This window comes from Saimiri boliviensis, chromosome 7, assembly GCF_048565385.1.
Source record: "Saimiri boliviensis isolate mSaiBol1 chromosome 7, mSaiBol1.pri, whole genome shotgun sequence".
Classification (NCBI taxonomy): domain Eukaryota; kingdom Metazoa; phylum Chordata; class Mammalia; order Primates; family Cebidae; genus Saimiri; species Saimiri boliviensis.
This window is the reverse complement of record NC_133455.1, coordinates 122,715,032-122,735,447: the sequence shown is the minus strand read 5'-3', so window position 1 is coordinate 122,735,447 and position 20,416 is coordinate 122,715,032. Positions and strand designations below refer to the sequence as shown.

The 20,416-nt window shown below is 51.3% G+C and overlaps 1 protein-coding gene across 3 annotated transcripts in view; it reads right to left on the bottom strand.

Annotated features, from left to right (window-relative positions):
* The window catches only part of TEAD4 (TEA domain transcription factor 4), a 56,396-nt gene extending 36,824 nt beyond the window's left edge, over nucleotides 1-19,572 (bottom strand). For 2 of the 3 annotated variants that reach the window (XM_010330040.3, XM_010330042.3), the window contains exons 1-2: nucleotides 19,480-19,572; nucleotides 205-269 (exon numbers count right to left, since the gene is read on the bottom strand). In XM_010330040.3, the coding sequence (XP_010328342.1) occupies nucleotides 205-269; nucleotides 19,480-19,486 (72 nt within the window). In that variant the 5' untranslated portion in view covers nucleotides 19,487-19,572. Of the gene's footprint in view, nucleotides 1-204; nucleotides 270-12,006; nucleotides 12,224-19,479 lie in introns of those variants that run through there. The other variant, XM_010330043.3, reaches the window with a different exon arrangement.
* Between the last annotated feature and the right edge of the window lie 844 nt (nucleotides 19,573-20,416).

Genomic DNA, 20,416 nt, shown 5'->3' with positions numbered 1-20,416 from the left:
GGGTGACAAGAGTGAAACTTCGTCTCAAAAACAACAACAAAAAGGAACCTGGCCCACCTGTGACATGCCCAACAGAGATAACTCATCCAGAGCTGCTGCCCCTTAGAAGCCCGCGCCTGGTCCTGGGAAAGCCTGGCCCACCTTGGGAGCAGGCTGGTGCTGAGGTACCACCCCTGGGACCCCTACCCGTCTCCTGAGGCCCACCTGCTTCCTGGTGCGGGTCTTCCCTGTCCGGAGCTTGATGTAGCGGGCGATCAGCTCGTTCCGACCTGCAGAGACACCAGCAGCCTCTCAGCGGGGAGAAGGACAGAAGGCTGGAAGCGGCGAGGGGGTGCACGGTACCTTCCGCACCGGGAGGAGCCCTGCCCTCCTCACTCTCTGCCCATCCTCAGTGGAAATGTGGGGTGAGGATTCTGTGGGTTCCCTCTCTGATCACAGGGACCTCCCAGCAGCAAGAGGAAGACAAGGCATCACTGTGGGGACTGAAACCTGAGAACAAGATTAACAGGAACCATGGCCGCCAACCACACGCAGCCTGAGGAACTCCCAGAGCCTCCCTTGACCCCCGCACCGCTCCTCACCCAGCGCTGGCTGCCCCCTCCCCTCTCCCCACACTTTCTCCTAGGGCCTTCTGCACACTTGGGAGGCTCCAGGGAGGTGCCGGGCCGTCGGCCTTGCCCTGTGTGACTGCTACAGTGCCCTCCGTCTCTGTAAATGGGGAGGAGCGTCCACACCTCTTGTCCTGATTGTGGGCAGCAGCGGGCATGGGGGGCGAAACTGCTGAAACACTGAGTGTCCCCGAGAGGAGGCCTGAGCCCGTTCACTCATGAAAAGCCAGTCAGTGCACATGTGCAGCCCCGTGGCTGACTCAGACGCCTCCACAGCAAGGCTGAGTGCTCCCCGTGGGCCCGGCTCCTGAGGGACTGCTGCCCAGCCTCAAGCATCCTGGAAAACCCCAAGGAGCGCCCATGGCTTCCAGTATTGAAAACGATGATGAAAGGGGTTCCTGATTTCAAAGTGTCACCTAGCTCAGGGGCAGCGTGTGCCCGCACAATGGAGTCGGTGGGTGTTTCAGACAGGGACGTGTCCAGAGGACCAGGGGCCAGCTTGGGATGGGTGGTCAGGCAAGCCCTCAGGTGGCCCTTGACTCCTGGATAGTGTTAGACCACACAGAAAAGCATCAGGTGAGGAGAGGCAGAGCGAGAGGGTTTGAATCGGGGCACTGTCACCTCCTTGCTCCACCTTAGGGGATCAGAGGGAGCAGCCACCAGCCTGCCTTGTCCTGTGGAGCCTGGAGAGCTTCTGTCCGTCCATGGGAAGAAGCTGCTGATGCCAGAAGAGGTAAGGGGAGTGGGCTGCCTGCCACCTGGGTTGCAACCAGAGTGCACAGCCAAGGCCAAGCTGGCCCCCCAGCTGACCTTTCCCCAGTGCCAAGGCCAAATTAAGAGGCTACTCTCCAGAGGTATTGTCTGCCAGAAAAGGTTTGCTGGCCTGGGACCACTGCCTTGTCTGTGTTGGAGGGAGGAGGGAGGGGAGAATCGGAGTCTGGGGACATTGTCTGTGGGCTGATCTACACCTAAAACCCTGAGTCCACAAGATGTCTGCTCTCAAAGCTTTCTAGGAAAATGCTTTGGCGGTCTAGTGAATGGTCAACAGTTCTCCCCTAGATCTAACTAAAGGCACTCATGCGACCTCTCGCGTCTAAGTCATCACCGGTGGCTCCGTGAACTAGGACCACAGACCTGGGAGCTGGGGAGCCAGGCTAGAACCCGGCAGCGCTACAGATGAGCTTTGGGAGCATAGCAAGTCTCTTCCCTTTAAGGACTTTCACTCAGCCTTCTCTTAAATCTAGTTCCTTTAAGGTTTTTCCTCCAGATTTTTCCGAATTTCTACAAATGCAGGAAACAGACCTCAACGTTGACTCGGTGAGAACACTCTGTGGCTCAGTTTCCTTTTCTGTAAAATGAAGATGCTTTAGGCCCAAGTGGGTATCTCAGCTCAGAGGCTAGTCTGGGGGCAAAGAAAAGCACGAGGGAGGAAGAGGTTCCCAAGAGCTGCAAGGTAGTGATGGTGCTGGTGGTGGACAGCAGGAGGGATGGGATGGCAGGGACACTTTCTGGGATACAGTTCTTTGTTGCTCCTACAGCCCGTCCCTTGCACACAGGTTATATCATGCGCTCATCAGTTATCCGTGTCTGTCTTTCCTTGTTAGACTCTCAGCAGCTCAGAGGAAGAGACTATACCTCTGTTCAAGTCTGCATCTCCAATACCTGGCACCTATACGTTGAATGAATGAGTCCGGTGTGGCTCTACCTCCAAAACTTATCCAGAATTCAGCCACCATGCACCACCAAACCCTCCAGGGTTCAAGCTCCTGTAATCTCTGGATTGGATGAGGATCATCACCTTCCACCGGCACTCCCTGCTCCCAGTCTATGCTCCAGCAGCGACCGCAGTGACCCTATCGAAATTGAAAAGCCTTCCAATGGCTTCCATCTCCCTCAGATTAACAGTGTCCAAGTTTCCAGCAGCCTGGAAACCCCTGCAGGATCTGGCCACCCCAGTTCAGTCACCTCTCTGATCTAGTCCACCTGCTCCATCCTAAACTTCCTGCTGTCCTGGAACACCAGGCCCACACCCGCCCCACCGAGGTCCTTATGCTTCTTGCTTCTCCTCCAGGGAACACTGCCCCGGAGGCCCCCACCACCTGCGTCCCTTGGCTGCCATTCTCTCTCTTCCCCGACCACCCCACTGAGGGCTGAAATCATACCCCTACCTGCCCACCCTGGCACTTCCCACTGCCTTTACTTTTCTCCATGGCACCTTCTAGCATACTATATAATCTAACTTATTTGAGTACTGTCTATACCCCTATCCCCATCAGAATAAATAGACCAAGAATCCCAATTCACTGTGAATCGGGATTCTTGGTCTATTTATTCACTTATTTATACTCAATATCCAGAAAACTGCTTGCACATTGTAGGCTCTCGATAAATACTTGCTGCCTGAATGACGAGGGAATGAATGTTAAGATGCTGGTCAGATGTCCTGTAACTATTTTAAGACAAAGGGGTAAGTTAAATAAATGCCTTTTAAGACAAAAGGGTGAGTTAAATAAACGCAAATAACCTTTTACTTCTGATTAGTCCGACACAACTTTCAAAGTGCTGTCCTATCCTGGTCTCACTGAATTTTTCTGTACATGAGCAAACCCAGATTTTTGCGAAGCTAAGACATTTAGAAATTAGAAAGTTTGGCCAGGCGTAGTGGCTCACGCCTGTAATCCCAGCTACTCAGGAGGCTGAGGCAGGAGAATCGCTTGAACAGTGAGCCGAGATCAGGCCATTACACTCCGGCCTGGGGAACAAGAGCGAAACTCCATCTCAGAAGAAAAAAAAAAGGAAAGAAATTGGGAAGATTTCTTTGAAAAAAAAATAATTTTTGAAGTACAAAATTAGGTTAAAAACCTTTGGGGACGATGGACAGATCTAGGACTAACTGCCCTGGTATGACTCTTGCTTGGCTCAGGTGTTCAAATATGGCGGCCCAGCGAGGATACTTAGTTAATGGAACCTCCTCTCAAAAACCAGGCAGGACCACCCCTTAACAGTGCTGCTTCCTTTGCAGCCTGTGGTGAGCAGCAGTGGGGAGACCCCGGCCACCCATCAGCTGAAACCCTCACCCCAAACATCACAGAGGACTCAGCCCATGCACAGCCCACTATTACCCTCACCCTCTGCCACAAGGCTCTAGGCTCTGCTGCCAGAAAGACCATCTGAGCCCTGGGCGAGAGGCTGGTAAGGGGGCAGGACAGGAGCTGCACCAAGGGGTCTAAGGCAGGCTCAGGCATCTTCTTTTTTTTTTTTTTCTTTTTTTGAGATGGAGTCTCACTCTGTTGCCCAGGCTGGAGTGCAGCTGGTGTGATCTCAGCTCACTGCAACTTCTGCCTCCCAGGTTCAAGTGATTCTCCCGCCTCAGCCTCCAAGTAGCTGAAATAACAGGTGAAGTAACAGGTGTGCACCACCACAACTGGCTAATTTTTATATTTTTAGTAGAGACAGGGTTTCACCATGGTGGCCAGGCTGGTTTTGAACTCCTGACCTCAAGTAACCTGCCCACCTTGGCCTCCCAAAGTGCTGGGATTACAGGTGTGAGCCACCACGCTTGGCCCATCTTTGTATTTTTTTCTTTCTTTTTAAATTGTACATACTGGTTGAATAGCGCTTATCTAAAAATGCTTTGAACCAGAAGCATTCCAGATTTTGGGTCTTTTCAGATTTGGGGGATATCCACATTATATTCTTGCCAGCTGAGCATCCCTAAACCTAAAATCCAAAATGGGCCAATGAGCATCTCCTTTGAGTGTCACATTGGCACTCAAAAAGTTTTGAACTTTGGAGTATTTCAGATTTTGGATTTTCAGATTTGGAATGCTCAACCTGTATTTATGGGGTACAAAGCGATGTTATGATATATGCATACAACATGGAATGATTACATCAAACTAATATACCCATCATTTCAAACACCTGTCATTTTCATGATGTGCACATGAAATTTACTCTCTTAGCACTTTTGAAAAATGCAATACGGTCTTTCCCATCTTGCAGGGTGGCGGGTGAAAAAGTTGAGAAGCCGGATACTAAAGAGAAGAAACCGGAAGCCAAGAAGGCTGATGCTCGTAGCAAAGTGAAAAAGGGTAACCTCAAGGCTAAAAAGCCCAAGAAGGGGAAGCCCCATGGCAGCCGCAATCCTGTTCTTGTCAGAGGAATCGGCAGGTGTTCCCGACTGCCATGTATTCCAGAAAGGCCATGTACAAGAGAAGTACTCAGCGGCTAAATCCAAGGTTCAAAAGAAAAAGAAGGAGAAGGTTCTTGCAACGGTTACAAAACCAGTTGCTGGTGACAAAAACGGCGGTACCCGGGTGGTTAAACTTTGCAAAACGCCTCGGTATTATCCTACCGAAGATGTGCCTCGAAAGCTGTTGAGCCATGGCAAAAAACCCTTTAGTCAGCACATGAGCAAATGCGAGCCAGCATTACCCCCGGGACAATTCTAATCATCCTCACTGGTCGCCACAGGGGCAAGAGGGTGGTTTTCCTGAAGCAGCTGGCTGGTGGCTTATTACTTGTGACTGGACCTCTGGTCCTCAATCGAGTTCCTCTGCGAAGAACGCACCAGAAATTTGTCATTGCCACCTCAACCAAAATTGACATCAGCAATGTAAAAATCCCAAAACATCTTACTGACGCTTAGTTCAAGAAGAAGCTGCGAAAGCCCAGACACCAGGAAGGTGAGATCTTCGACACAGAAAAAGAGAAATACGAGATTACAGAGCAGCGCAAGATTGATCAGAAAGCTGTGAACTCACAAATTTTATCAAAAATCAAAGCTATTCCTCAGCTCCAGGGCTACCTGCGATCTGTGTCTGCCCTAACAAATGGAATTTATCCTCACAAATTGGTATTTTAAATGTCCTAATAATCTAATTAAATAACTGATTACCAAAAAAAAAAAAGAAAAGAAAAGAAAGAAAAATGCAATACGTTATTATTCACTGTAGTCACCACGTCACCACGCTGCGGAACAGGTCTCCAAAAACACTCCTCCTTGACTAGGCTTCATGACTCACACCTATAATCCCAGCACTTTGGGAAACCAAGGCAGGAAGATCCCCTGAGCCCAGGAATTCAAGATTCGCCTGGGCAAATTCGTAAGACCCACCCCATCTCTACAAAAAATAAAAATAAAAAATTAGCCAGGTGTGGTGGTACATGCCTGTAGTCCCAGCTACTCAGGAAGCTGAGGCAGGAGGATCACTTGAGTCCAGGAGATTGCGGCTGCAGTGAGCTGTGATCGCACCACTGCACTCCTGCCTGGAAGAGTAAGACCCTGTCTCAAAACAAAACAATACAAAAAAAAAAAAATGGAAAAACCAAACCTAAACATTTCCCCATCTAACTGAAACTGTATTATTTGACCCACATTTCCCCACTGCCCCCGCCCCAGCCTCCGATAACCACCACTCTACTCTTTGCTGCTGTGAGCACCACTGTTTTAGATTCCACCTCTAAGTGAGACTCGGCATTTGTCCTTCCGTGCCCAGCCTATTTCACTTGGCACACTGTCCTCCAGGTTTGTATTTGTTAACGTTGTGCTTTTTCCCTGGCTGCCTGTGGAGCCCCCTCCTCCTCTCCCTTGCTGGCTCATCTCAGACCCTCCAGCCTCACTGTGCTGGTCAGGAGTGAGGCCAGCAGTTGAGGATTCCACTGCCGGGGAGTGAAGTGTGGGTGTCTGTGGGTGTGTGAGCCAGTGGAAACCAAGCAGCTTCCTTCCTGCTACTGAGGGTGCTCTAGAGGTCAAAGCGGCCATTCCACTGCCTCTAGACCAGCTGGCATCTAATCCAGGCTTTACATACAGAGGGAGCTGCTGTGGTCTGCCACTCCTGTGACAATGTTATGACAATGAACACTTGCTGCACACCTCATCAGAGCAAATTTCTGTGTGGATACGGATATGCATCCTGTGACAGCTGTATCTGCATTCACCCTTTCGATCCTCACAACAGCTCCATGAGGGTGGTACTGTCATCCATGCTACAGACAGGGAAACTGAGGCACAGCAAGGTTGAGAGATTTCTTCAGGGTCACAGGCAAGCATGTGGCTGAGATTCGGGTCCATATAGTCTGGTGCCAGTGCCCATCTGTGACTGCAGCATAGTACCACTCCTGAGCAACATGGAATTGGAGGCCACTTCTCTTAGAAGCAGGGCTGGACCAGGTGACCTCAGAGGTCCTGGTTAGCCTGATAAAGATAGAATGGAAGCCCAGAGAGGGGAAATGACTTATTCACGGTCTCACGGCTTGCTAGTGTCCCAGGCACCACGCGAAGGTATGTTTTCTGAGGCTGTCCCCAGTGCTTTGACACTATTACATGCTGGCTGCTTCACCTGGGGATGTGCGAACCTGACAGGGCTGAGCTTCCTCGCAAGGGACAATGCTGCCCCTTCCCTTTGGATCGATCCCCCAATTCCTGAGTCTCTGCATGAGGCAAGGGCCTGGAGGGAGAGCCGACTGTTTGGACCTGAGGTCCTGCCCATCACTCGTGGACAGTGGTACCCAGCGCTGGGGGCAGCCAAAGTGTCCTGGATCATGTAGACACTGGGAGGCTCCCACAGTCAGGCGCAAGTGCGGAAGGGAGAGGGAGCATGGGCCTAGAGTAGAGCGTGAGAACCACAGGGAAGGTTGGCAAGGAAGGGCCATGGCGCTGAGAAACTCCTAAAGCACTCAGCAGAGGTGGTGGTAGTGGGAGGGGCTTGTCCTTGTCCCAGCTCTGCCCCTAGCTGCATAGCTGCAGGTCTTCTCCCTCTGGTGGCTGAGATCACAGGCTGGGGACAGAGGAGGCCAGTCGGGCAGCTGCGCATCGCAATGTGGCAGGTGGCCTCAGCCAACCCCAGGGCAGGCCTGGGTGGGGCTGGGAAGGACACCCCTGCCAGCCTGTGGGCCCATCTGTCAGAGCACATGTGTCCAACAGCCCCCAGCTCACACCCACGGCCCCACCCCACCAGGGGCGAAGGCTGCCCATGGAGAAATGGGAGCCTTGGCCTAAAGGCTGAGGGTGGAACATTCCTGATGCAGCGTCCACAAAGAATCTTTGCTTTCTCCTAGCCCCACACCCAGCCTCACACAGGCCACCTCCGTCACAGAGCACCACTCAAATCATTACCCCAGCTGCAAAATCCTGGCTGGGCTAGGTCATTTCTGTATCTCGTTTCCTCTGTGCTGAGACCCCTCTCTCCATGGCGGCCCACCCCCTAGGTCATAAACTATTAAATGGCATGGAGTAAGTAAAGCACCCGCCACTCAGTAGAGGGCCAAGCAAGGTTAGTGATGATTGTTAATATTGTTAACAAAGCCCTGTTATAAAGAATGCTATTAGCTTTCAAACTTGAAAAGAACTGAGGATCTGAGGGCGCAAGCCTCCCCACCCAAGAGCAAGTGGAAGTGCTCGTGGACATCTTTGGTTCGTTGTAGGCCTCAGGTGGAGTGAGCCAGCCACACTGTGTGCCTGCAGGCTGGGGCTTAGGGAGAGGAGGCTGGACCCATCCTCCCTGCCCCACCCTAATCCCCAAAGGCCTGGAATCGGGGGCTGTAGTAGGGGAGGTAGGCGGGGATCAGCTGAAGCCTTAAACACCTGGGCCTGGAGGAGGAGGCTATTTGTGGAGAAGGAACTTCTGACTGAAGCCTGAGAAGGCATCAACTGGGCCTGATATTCTAGCTGGTCCCACCATTGTCCCTGGAGGGCTCCGAGGCTTCTGGTGAAATCAGCTAGGCTTTGCAGCCCCAGGAAGCCTCAAGATGCTTGCCCTGCTCCCCATCCAAGAGGGCGTGCCCATAGCTGTCTCAGTCTCCTCCTAGTCCTGTGACCCACCACGGTGTGAGCTCCCTGAGGGCAGAAGCACGTTCCCTTCACCCCTGTGCTGTGCATTTGGCACCTACTGTATGCTCTCATCCTACTACAACACTAGAAGGCAATGTCTTCTTCCATTAACCTCATGAAAAGACGCTCCCCAACACTAATCATTAGAAAAATGCAAATCAAAACCACAAAACAGCACTTCACACCCAACAGGATGGCTATGATCCAAAAACTGGAACATAACAAGTGTTGGTGAGGACATACATAAATCAGAACCTTTGTTCGCTGCTGGCGGGAATGTAAAATGATGCAGCTGCCGTGGAAAATAGTTTGGTGGTTCCTCAGAAACTTAAATGTAAAATTACCACATGAGCTAGCAATTCCAATCCCACAAGAACTGAAAGGAGAACTCAAATAGATACCGTTTCATCGATGTTCATCGCAGTATTAGTCACAGCAGTCAAAAGGTGGAAGCAATATGAATGTCCATTCACCGGTGAACAGATAAACAAGATGCAGTCTATGCGTACAATGGAATATTACTCACCCTTAAGAAAGAAGGAAATTCTGACATGCTGCAACATGGATGAACCTTAAGGACTTATGCCAAGTGAAATACGCCAGACACAAAAAGGCAAATTTTGTATTATTCCACTTTTTTTTTTTTCTCAAGATGGAGACTTACTCTGTCACCCTGAATGGAATGCAGTGGCGTGATTTCAGCTCTCTGCAACCTCTGCCTCCCGGGTTCAAGCGATTCTTGTGCCTCAGCCTCCCAAATAGCTGGATTACACGCGTGCACCAACACACCCAGTTAATTTTGTAATTTTGTATTTTCAGTAGAGACAGGGTTTCACCACGTTGGCCAAGCTGGTCTCGAAGTCCTGACCTCAAGGGATCCGCCCACCTCTGCCATTGGTCTCCCAAAGTGCTGGGATTATAGGCGTGAGCCACCACATCTAGCCTGCTACCACTTTTTTTTTTTTTGAGATGGAGTCTAGCTCTGTTGCCTACACTGAAGTGCAGTGGCATGATCTCAGCTCACTGGAACCTCTGCCTCCTGGGTTTAAGAGAGTCTCCTGCCTCAGTCTCCAGAGTAGCTGGGATTACAGGCATACGCCTCTAATTTTGCATTTTTAGTAGAGGTGGGGTTTCACCGTGTTGGCCAGGCTGGTCTCGAATTCTTGACCTCGTGATTCGCCAGCCTTGGCCTCCCAAAGTGCTGGATTACAGGCGTGAGCCACTGCACCCGGCCTGATTCCACTTTCATGAGATGCCTAGAATAGGCAAATCATAGAGAGAGAAAATCAAACAGGTTACCAGGGGCTAGGTACAGAGGGGAATGGAGAATTATTGTTTAATGGGTACAGAATTTCTTTTTGTTGTTGTTGAGACAGGATCTGGCTGGAGTGCAGTGGCATGATCTCAGCTCACTGCAACCTCTGCCTCCTGGGTTCAAGCCACTGCAACCTCTGAGTAGCTCGAGACTACAGGTGCATGCCACCATCTTGGCTGATATATATATTTTTGAGACAGAGTCTCACTCTGTTGCCCAGGCTGGAGTACAGCGGCATAACCTTGGCTCACTGCAACTTCCGTCTCCCCAGTTCTAGCGATTCTCCTGCCTCAGCCTCCTCAGTAGCTGGGAATACAGGCATGTGCCACCATGCCCAGCTAATTTCTGTATGTTTAATAGAGATGAGGTTTTACCATGTTGGTCAGGCTGGTCTCGAACACCTGATCTTGTGATCTGCCCCGCTCAGCCTTTCAAAGTGCTGGGATTACAGGTGTGAGCCACAGTGCCCGGCCTAATTTTTGTATTTTTAGTAGAGATGGGGTTTCACTATATTGGCCAGGCTGGTCTTGAACTCCTGACCTCATGATCCGCCCACCTCAGCCTCCCAAAGTGCTGAGATTACAGGTGTGAACCACCACGCCTGGGCCAAAATCTTTATTTGAGATGATGGAAAAGTTCTGGAAATGGGTGTTGACGATGGCTGCATAAAAAAGTGAAATGGGCCGGGCGCGGTGGCTCAAACCTGTAATCCCAGCACTTTGGGAGGCCGAGGCGGGTGGATCAGGAGGTCGAGAGATCAAGACCATCCTGGTCAACATGGTGAAACCCTGTCTCTACTAAAAATACAAAAAATCAGCTGGGCATGGTGGCGTGTGCCTGTAATCCCAGCTATTCAGGAGGCTGAGGCAGGAGAATTACTTGAACCCAGGAGGCGGAGGTTGCGGTGAGGCGAGATCGTGCCATTGCGCTCCAGCCTGGGTAACAAGAGCAAAAACTCCATCTCAAAAAAAAAAGTGAAATGTACTTGATGCCACTGACCTGTACACATAAAAATGGCTTAAATGGTAAATTTTACATAATGTGTATTTTTCCACAATAAAATAAATAAAACCAAAACACTCCCCCGTCCAAGGCAGCAGTATTATGACCCCCACTTCACAAAAGGGAAATGAAGCCCAGAGAGGTTAAATAACTTGCCCAAAGTCACACCGGCTCTCAGGGGCAGAAGAGATGTGAACGTAGGCTCCCATCATCAGGCCTCCAGGCGCCTGAAATCAGTGTCATAACCCATAGGGAGGAGCACGGGAGCAGCTGGAAACCCACAGGGCAACAAAGCAAAGAGGAGCGGAGAATCCCAGGAATGAGGCCACGGTGAAGAAGTGGGGGCAGGCACCCGGGTGAGACTCCCTGACTTCTGTCCCACCACCTTTCCGAAAAGAGTCTGCCTGAGTCTGGTCCCCGTTCTGCCTCTTATTAGCTGTGTGACTCATCCACAAAACGAGGGGATCCCTTCACCTGCGATAGTCTGATGAATCAACAGTGCTTTGCCCAGATCCTCCACCAGGGACCCCCAAACCCACCATGCAACAACCTGCCTCTAGGCCGATACTCACATTCTCTCCTCCCCCTTGCCTGGAGCACTGCTATGGTTGGATTATTTGTCCCCTCCAAAATTCATGTTGAACTGTAATCCCCAATGTGGCAGTATTGACAGGTGGGGCCTTTAGGAGTGATGGGGCCCTGAGGGCACTGCCCTCATGATGGAGTCACCCACTCAAGGATTAACGGGCTAGCGGGCTAGCACGGGAGGGGGACTGGTGGCTGTCTTAGAGGAAGAGGCATGAACACGCACACTTGGCCCCTTGCCACAGAATGCCTGCACCACCTCGGGACTCTGCAGAGTCCCTGAAGCACAAAGGTCCTCACAGATGCAGCCCCTCGACCTTGGACTTCCCAGCCTCTGTAACTTCAAGGAATAAACTCTTTCTTTATAAATTACCCAGTTTCAGGTATTCTGTTATAAACAAGAGAAAACAGACCAAGACAAGCACCTGCCCTCAGCTCTGCTTCCTTCAGGAAGACTCCCAAGATACCCCAGCCATCTGGTTAATATTAGCTATGCACAGCCCCGGTGTCTGCCTGGGTGGCTAACTGTCCAAAGAAGTTTCTCCTGCCCTTCTCATTAGAACATGAAGTCGTGGGGAGCAGAGACCACACGGCCTCAGCCCCACCTGCCCAGGGTGGGTGGCGCTTAATGAGACTGATAGGCTGCTAATGGGTTGGCCCACCTGAGAACACAGGAGAGGAGAAGCAGAGACAGGCAGGGAAAAGAAGAGACGGAAGGCTCGTGGAAGTCAAAAGCAACCTCAGGAAGGTGAGAAGCAGAGCAGACAGAAAGGGATGAATGCAGAGGAACCCCCGGAGCCAGCCAGCACTGAGTGTGAGCAGCAGCGAAGGCGGAAGCAGACAGAAGGGGTGAGAAGTCGCTTGAATCCCACCACCTGCACACTAGGCTAGGCCGACTGCGAGCCTGGCCAAAGGAGGTCACAGTGGCCAGCGCTGGCTGTGCCGGGGGAGGGTCACACAGTGACAGGGCAGAAATGGAAGCAGCCGTGAACAGAAGAAGGCCGGCACCCTGGGCCCAGGAGCCTGCCCAGGATGGGGAGAGGTACTCAAGGGGAGGGCTGGGGCCAACAAGCGTGGGAGACTTAGCTCAGAAATAGCAGGTGTTAATCTGTCGCGCTGCTTTGTATGTCATCTGCATGTCTGCCTGGCCGGCCCTGGTCAGTGTGTCCTATGCTGGGTGTGCAGTGGCCGGAGCTCGGAGCAGGCCTAACCCCTGTCCTCAAACAGCTAAGGCCAGGTCCCCAGGTCAGGAATCATCCTCTCAGCCCTACCCCATACCCCACCGGGCCAGCCCACTTGGAAAAGGACTTGTTGTGGCCTTTGGATGCAGGATGGTGAGCGGGGAGAAAAGACCAGAGCTCTTGGGGATGCTGGAAGCAGCTGGGGGCTCAGAATGGGGCTGGGGTACACAGAGGATGGGAAGCACAGGTCCCCCAAGGGAAGATGAGAAGACGGGAGGGGCGCAGCCACAGTGCGCTGTCTGAGTCAGCTCTCAGCTCGGCCTCCTGTTCCGCCTCCCCGAGGGCCCATCCCACACACTGGGGTGAGCTCAGAGCTATCTATAGCTCCCAGCCGGACTGGTCAGCTCTGCCTGGCCAGAGCCCTCCATCAACGCCCCACACAGTCCTGCCTTGGGACTGGTAAGAAGAGACGGGGTAAGCGGGTGTCTGGATCCCAGCAGGGCCTATTCTCATGCAGGACAGGTGCTGTGGGGGCTGGGCGGTGCTTGTCAGAGCCTGCAGTGCAGCCTCCAGGTCCCTGCCCAGGGCCTGACCCACCTGGAGCCAGGGCCAGGCAGGGGAGGAGCAAAGCCTTTCAGCTGACAGAGGAGCGCCAAGTCTGGAGGCAGGAGAACTGGGTTCAAGCCCCACTCTCCACTTCCGACTTGAGAGACTGGGAGAAAGTCTTGGCTTCTCTGAACTTCCATTCTGCATCTTCAAGCAAAGATGTCATTCCTTCCTCCTTGAAGGGACCCTCGAAAGGATCGAAAGAGGCTGAGAGCGCTGACGTGTCATGAAGCTCAGTGAAGCAGCGCCTCTGCCCCTCCTCACTCTTCCTCCAGGTACCCCCCATTGTCCCCACCCTATGCCCCTCCCTGGGTCTCAGCACAGGGGAGGAGCAGCATCTGAGATGCCAACATGGCCAGAACAGTTTGCCAAACCATTTTCAATCTGCTTCCCCAAGACAGTGGCTTCCCTCCCGTCAAAGAGAATTCCAACCCAAGGCCTGCAAGAGACCCACAGCCTGGTGAATCCCCAGGCTTGGTCACAGTCTCAACCCCAATATCTTTATATCTGAAGCAGGGACAGAAACATCTACCTATGACAACTAAATAAAACTAAGCATCCACCCAAATGTCCGTCGGCAGTTGAGTGGATAAACAGAATCCATTCATCTATACAGTGGAATATTACTCAGCCTTAAAAAGGAAGGAGACTCTGACCTAGGTTACAACACAGGTAAACATTGACGACCTTGTGCTGTGAAATTAGCCAGTCACGAAACGGCAAATGTTGTATGATTCCACTTATATCAGGTACCTAAAGGAGTCAAACTTACAAATTGAAAGCAGAACGGTGGTTGCCAGGGCTGGAGGGTGAGGAGGATGGCGAGAATGGGGAATTGTTGTTTAAAAGGTAAAGAATTTTGCTTTGAAATGAACTATTTCTGGCGATGGGTGGTAGTGATAGCTGTTTATCAATAGGAATATATTTAATGTTATCAATTATAAACTGAAAACTATAATGATTAAAATGGAAAATGTTACTTATATTTTAACACACACACACACACACACACACACACACACACACAGAGCACCAAAAAACAAGTACTCAAAGCCCTTGGTCCTCAGGGGTGCTCAATTCTACAGATGTCTGCTGATTTACTACGTTCTGGCATCTCCACAGACCCTCCCAGATGCCCGCAGCGCCCTCCACCCTTGCCCCTTGGTGGATGCCTCATGCACACTTAGGTTTTCCAGCCCATCTCTACCTCTAAAGAACACAGACCTGCCCTGTAAAGGGCCAGGGCACATACCATGGCTCCCCAGCCAAGCCGCCTGCCCTTCCCTATCCTCCCCCTGCCCTTTCTCATTCCACACCTAAGCTCACAATCAATATCCTTCCCCTCCTCCACCAAAGCAGGAGAAAGAGCCTGGGGGTCCCAGACCCCCTTCTGGCTAAATGGGAACAACCTATGTGAAGCCCCCAAAACACCAAGCACTCCCAGGTGCTCCACACACAGCTGTCTCCCCCATGATGCTTCCCCAGGCACTGAAAGTAAGAAGCGGCCGGGCGCGGTGGCTCAAGCCTGTAATCCCAGCACTTTGGGAGGCTGAGGCGGGTGGATCACGAGGTCAAGAGATCGAGACCATCCTGGTCAACATGGTGAAACCCCGTCTCTACTAAAATACAAAAAAAATTAGCTGGGCATGGTGGCGCATGCCTGTAATCCCAGCTACTCAGGAGGCTGAGGCAGGAGAATTGCCTGAGCCCAGGAGGCGGAGGTTGCGGTGAGCCGAGATCGCGCCATTGCACTCCAGCCTGGGTAACAAGAGCGAAACTCCGTCTCAAAAAAAAAAAAAAAGTAAGAAGCAAACTTTCACGAGTAGAAGTGGAAGGGACTTCACAGGATGTAGAGAAAGAAAATCCCAGGAGGGCAGCTGTGCAACAGGTCTGGGGGGCATCTGGTATAGAATAAAGCAAGAGGGCAGAGGCCTTGGGGAGGCTTACTTCTAGGAGAAAAAAAATCTTAGACCTCCTGGTATACTGGATCATAGTAACAGAATTTTAGGCCAGGTACAGTGGCTCACTACTGTAATCCTACCACTCTGGGAGGCCCAGGCAAGACCACTTGAGCCCAGGAGTTCGAGATCAGCCTGGGCAACAGAGTAAGGCCCCATCTCCACAAAAACTAAAAAAAGTAGCCAGGCAAGATGATACTTGCCTGTAGTCCTAACTACTTGGGAGACTGAGGTGGCAGGACCTCTTGAGCCCAGGAGGTTGAGCCTGCAGTGAGGCAGGGAACTATGACTGTGCCACTGCACTCCCGCCTGGGTGACACAGCAAGACCCTGTCTCTTAAGAAAAAAAAAAAAAGAAAGCCAGGCGCGGTGGCTCAAGCCTGTAATCCCAGCACTTTGGGAGGCCGAGGCGGGTGGATCACGAGGTCAAGAGATCGAGACCATCCCGGTCAACATAGTGAAACCCCGTCTCTACTAAAAATACAAGAAATTAGCTGGGCATGGTGGCGCGTGCCTGTAATCCCAGCTACTCAGGAGGCTGAGGCAGGAGAATTGCCTGAACCCAGGAGGCGGAGGTTGCGGTGAGCCGAGATCGCGCCATCGCACTCCAGCCTGGGTAACAAGAGCGAAACTCCGTCTCAAAAAAAAAAAAAAAAAGAGAGAGAGAGAGAGAGTGAGAATTTTCTCTTTTCTGAAATGTTTAAAGATAAACTAATGATAGATGTAGAAACAAGTGAGCAAATGAAAAAAATCAAGAACATTATCTCCAGGAAAACCAAAAAGTCGTATGAGAAAAGAAATGTAAAACTACATGGAACAGCTGTGACCAATATTTACTTTGCAAAAATATTAAAGTCTTAAATATAAGTTTAATCAAAAACTAGGGAAGGCTGGGCAAGTGGCTCATGCCTGTAGTCCCACCACTTTGGGAGGTCGAGGTAAGAGGATGGCTTAAGCCCAGGACTTTGAGACCAACCTCCCCAAGGCACGGAGACATCATCTCTATAAAAAAATTATTTTTTTGTTTTTTACTTTTCTTTTGAGACAGAGTCTTGCTCTGTCGCCCAGGCTGGAGTGCAGTGGTGCCATCTTGGCTCACTACAACCTCTTCCTCCTGGGTTAAAGCGATTCTCCTGCCTCAGCCTCCCAAGCAGCTGGGACTACAGGCACAGGCCACCCTGACACCTGGCTAATTTTTGTATTTTTAGTAGAGACACAGTTTCATCATGTTGGCCAGGCTGGTCTCCTCACCTTCTGACCTCAAGTGATCCACCTGCCTCGGCCTCCCCAAGTGCTGGGATTACAGGCATGAGTCACCACGCCCAGCCTCCATAAAAAATTTTAAAGTTAGCCAGGCATGGTCGTATGTACCTAGTCCCAGCTACTCAGGGCGCTGAGGTAAGAGGATTGCTCTTGAGCCCAAGATGTCGAGGCTACAGTAAGCTGTGATTGTGCCACTGCACTCCAGCCTGGGAGGAGACCATGTCTCCAAAAAAAAAAAAAAAAAAAAAAATTTGGCCAGGTGCAGTGGCTCACACCTTTGGGAAGCCGAGGTGGGCTTCTTAATCACAAGATTAAGAGATCAAGACCAGCCTGGCCAACATGGTGAACCCCTGTCTCTACTAAAAATACAAAAATTAGCTGGGCGTGGTGGCACATGCCTGTCATTCCAGCTACTCAGGAGGCTGAGGCAGGAGAACTGCTTGAACCCAGGAGCCGGAGGCTGCAGTGAACCAAGATTATTCCACTGCACTCTAGCCTGGTGACAGAAAGAGACTCCAATTCAAAAAAGAAAACCAAAAAACAAAAAAACAAAACAAGAAAAACCCCTAAACTATGGGAAGAAGCATGAAGGCTGCTAGGTGGTAAGACATAGGATATGAGGGATATAAGCGATCTCAATCCTAAATGTCCATAGTAAGTAAACAAAGAGTGTCTAGAATTGCAAAATCGAAAACTAAAAGTGCCAAAGACAGCCAGTCCCTCCCCTCTAATTGTTATCCCTTTCCCATAGCTATAGAGGGCTATGGCAGTGCATTGCTGGATTTTCCAATGTCTCTTGCTCTTAAGTACAGGTTTTGGCCAGTAAATATGTCAGGGGTTAGCTTCCCAGTGTCTTCCTTAATTGTAGCCAGGTCACTCTTCTTCATCTCATTCTCCTGTCTGCTAGCTACAATTTAACTCCTGGAGCTGTAGCAGCTGCTTGGGCCTTAAGGGAACATTCACAATGGAGGGCATGCTCATGAGCCACAAGACGGACACATCCTGGGTTCCTGGGAGCTTCATGGAGCAAAGCTGTCATACCTTCCCTGGACTACCCACCCTCCAGACATTTATAGGAGAGAGAAGGAAATTTCTCTCACATAAGCATTGTTATTTGGGATCTGTTAAAGCCAAACTTCATCTTAACTACCATAAACAGGTTCAAATATTTTATTTAGAAATACAGATGCAAAGAAAAAAAGAAAGAAGAAATCAGATGCAATGGTAGGAAAAAAAAAGAGGTGAAAGAGTTGGCATCTAGGAAGTTATACTTGAGAATGAGCAGAAGAGGGCCAAAGGACTTCTGTTTCTGCTTTAAACCTTGTACTACAATTTTATATTTTAAGCTATGCACATAAAATATACATAATTGTAAAAAATAAAAAATATAGGCCAAGCATGGTGGCTCACGCCTTTAATCCCAGCACTTTGGGAGGTAGAGGCAGGTGGACTTTTGAGGTCAGAAGTTCGAGATCAGCCTGACCAATATGACAAAACCCTATCTCTACTAAAAATATAAAACTCAGCTGGGAACGGTGGCACGTGCCTGTAGACCCAGCTACTTGGGAGGCTGAGGCAGAACAATCACTTTAAGCCAGGAGGCGGAGGCTGCAGTGAGCTGAGATTGCACCACTGCACTCCAGCCTGGGTGACAGAGCAAGACTTCATATTAAAAAAAAAAGAAAAAGAAAAAATAAGCAACCATCAGAGCAATAAGTGGTCAGAGCAGGGGCGGTCAGGAGGGCCAACCCAGAAGTAAGGGAGACTCTGGGGAAGCCGAGCAAAACAGTGGTGGGGATGGTACCAGCGTTGGGTGTGGGGGAGAAATGAATGGAAACCCGTGGAGGTGGGCAGGTGAGCTGGTCTGGGCCATCTTGCTGGAAGCCAGGCAGGGGCCCCCTGTCATGACTGACTTCAGCCATTTAGAGACCCACTCAGGGCTCTCACTCCTGCCTAGGACCACTGCTTTGAGCTGGGGTTCCTAGAGGACTTTCCAATGGGAACAGAAGCCTGATCTGGGCCCTCCAACAGCTGTTCAGTTTTTACTCTTGCTTCACTTCTCTTTTTTTTTTGAGACAGGGGCTTACTCAGGCACCCAGGCGGGAGTACAGCAGTGTGATCACAGCTCACTGCAGCCTTGACCTCCTGGGCTCAGGTGATCTTTCCGCCTCGGATCCCCACCCTCTGCCCCACCAATTGGGACTTCAGGCTAGCGCCACCACAGCCAGCTATTTTTTTTTTTTTTTTTTTTTTTTTTTTAATTTTTACTAGAGATGCTGTGTTGCTTTGTTACCCAGGCTGGTTTCAAACTGCTGGCCTCAAGTGATCCTCCCACCTGGGTCTCCCAAAGTGCTGGAATGACAGGCTTGAGTGAGCCACTGTGCCCAGCCCCTGCTTCATTTTTCCAGGTGCCCCCTCTTCCATCCACAAGTCATGGCAGCCCTATGCCAACGGCTCGGTCCTTCCCATGTGGCACTGCACAGTTTCTCTTGTGTTCGCAACCCCAGCCACTCACAAAGATCAAGCCGTTTCTGGTGAGCCTCTACTGGGTTGCGGGGGGCCTTTCCTAGGGGAGTAGTGTCCAGCACCCTGCCTCTCCTAGGAGTGTTCCAGTCTGCCTTGTAGAACAGGTATCTATCTGTGAGCTCACATTCCCCACAACTCAGACAATGGGCTGGGACTACACCCGCCTGACCCACACCAGGCACACAGAAGGCTCCATAGGTGTTTGCTGCATGAGTGAGTGAGTGAATGAGTGAAAGAGAGGATGAGTGAGCATCCTGCCAGCCAAGCGGGGCAGTCTGGTGGTCAGGCACCTGTGGGATACAACTTGTGGGGTGGCTCCCCACCTGCTCTGGAGGCATGTTCTACCCCACCCAGACTCACCCTTTCCAAGTTTCTCAGTCCCACAGCTGCTCACCCCCAGGGACCCCACCCTCCAAGTCCCCTCAAAGGCTTCTCCTCAGATACCCCCATCCCTTGGGAACCCAGGAAGGAAGAAAGCAGTGTCCAACCAAAGAAGGCCCAAGCAGTCATCCCCCTCCGTGGCGTGGCAGGACCCCCGAGGTTAGGGTGTCCGCCCCTTACCTCAGCTTCAGGTCCAGGGCTGAACCTGATGGGCTCCTTACCGTACATCTTGCCCTCGTCCGACAGGATGATTTTGCGCCGGCCGCAGGGCGGGTAGATGGCCAGGGCCTCCTGGAAACTCTGCTCGATGTCCGGGCTCCACACGCCCTCTGCATCATTGTCAATGGGCTTGTCCAGTGCCTGACTGCCCCCAGAGACGTTGCTCCCCTCGGGGGAGTTGGGAGAGCTCCACTCGTTGGAGGTAATGGTGCCGGCCTTGCCCTCCAAGGCTCCGCTTGGAGGAGCACCCGTTGGACCTGTGGGGACAGGAACCACAGCGCCAGTGAGAAGTGGAAGGACTGCAGGGGCCCTGGGATGAAGGCACGCCAGGGAGTGCCAGAGCCCGAATCAGCTACTCAGGAAGCAAAGCGTGAAATGGAAGGTCTGCGAATCAGCCCTGGGGTCTGGGAGAGGTCATTTCTCCTCTGGAGACCTCATCTTCCCATCGGTCCAATGAGCACAACGACCTGGGCACTCCCTGATACGAAAGCTCTGGGAACCCAGACAAGGGCTGAGAAGCAGGAGACAAGGATGCGGTGTAGAGATGTGCAAACACTAAATCAACACTGGACGGAAGACATGCAAAATACTGGGTACTGCTGATGGGGATGCAAAAGGGTGCAGGCCGGGCACGGTGGCTCACACCTGTAATCAATCCCAGCACTGTGAGAGGCCCAGGCGGGCGGATCACTTCAGGTCCAGAGCTCGATACCAGCTTGGGAGGATGAGGCAGCAGAATCACTCAAATCTGGGAGGTGGAGTTTGCAATGAGCCGAGATCCTGCCACTGCACTCCAGCCTGGGTGACAGAGCAAGACCACGTGACCTAACATCTGGGTATATATATCCAAAAAAACCTGAAAGCAGGGTCTCTAAGAGATATTTGTACACTCATGTTCATGGTAACATTATTCACAAGAGCCAAAAGGTAGAAGCAACC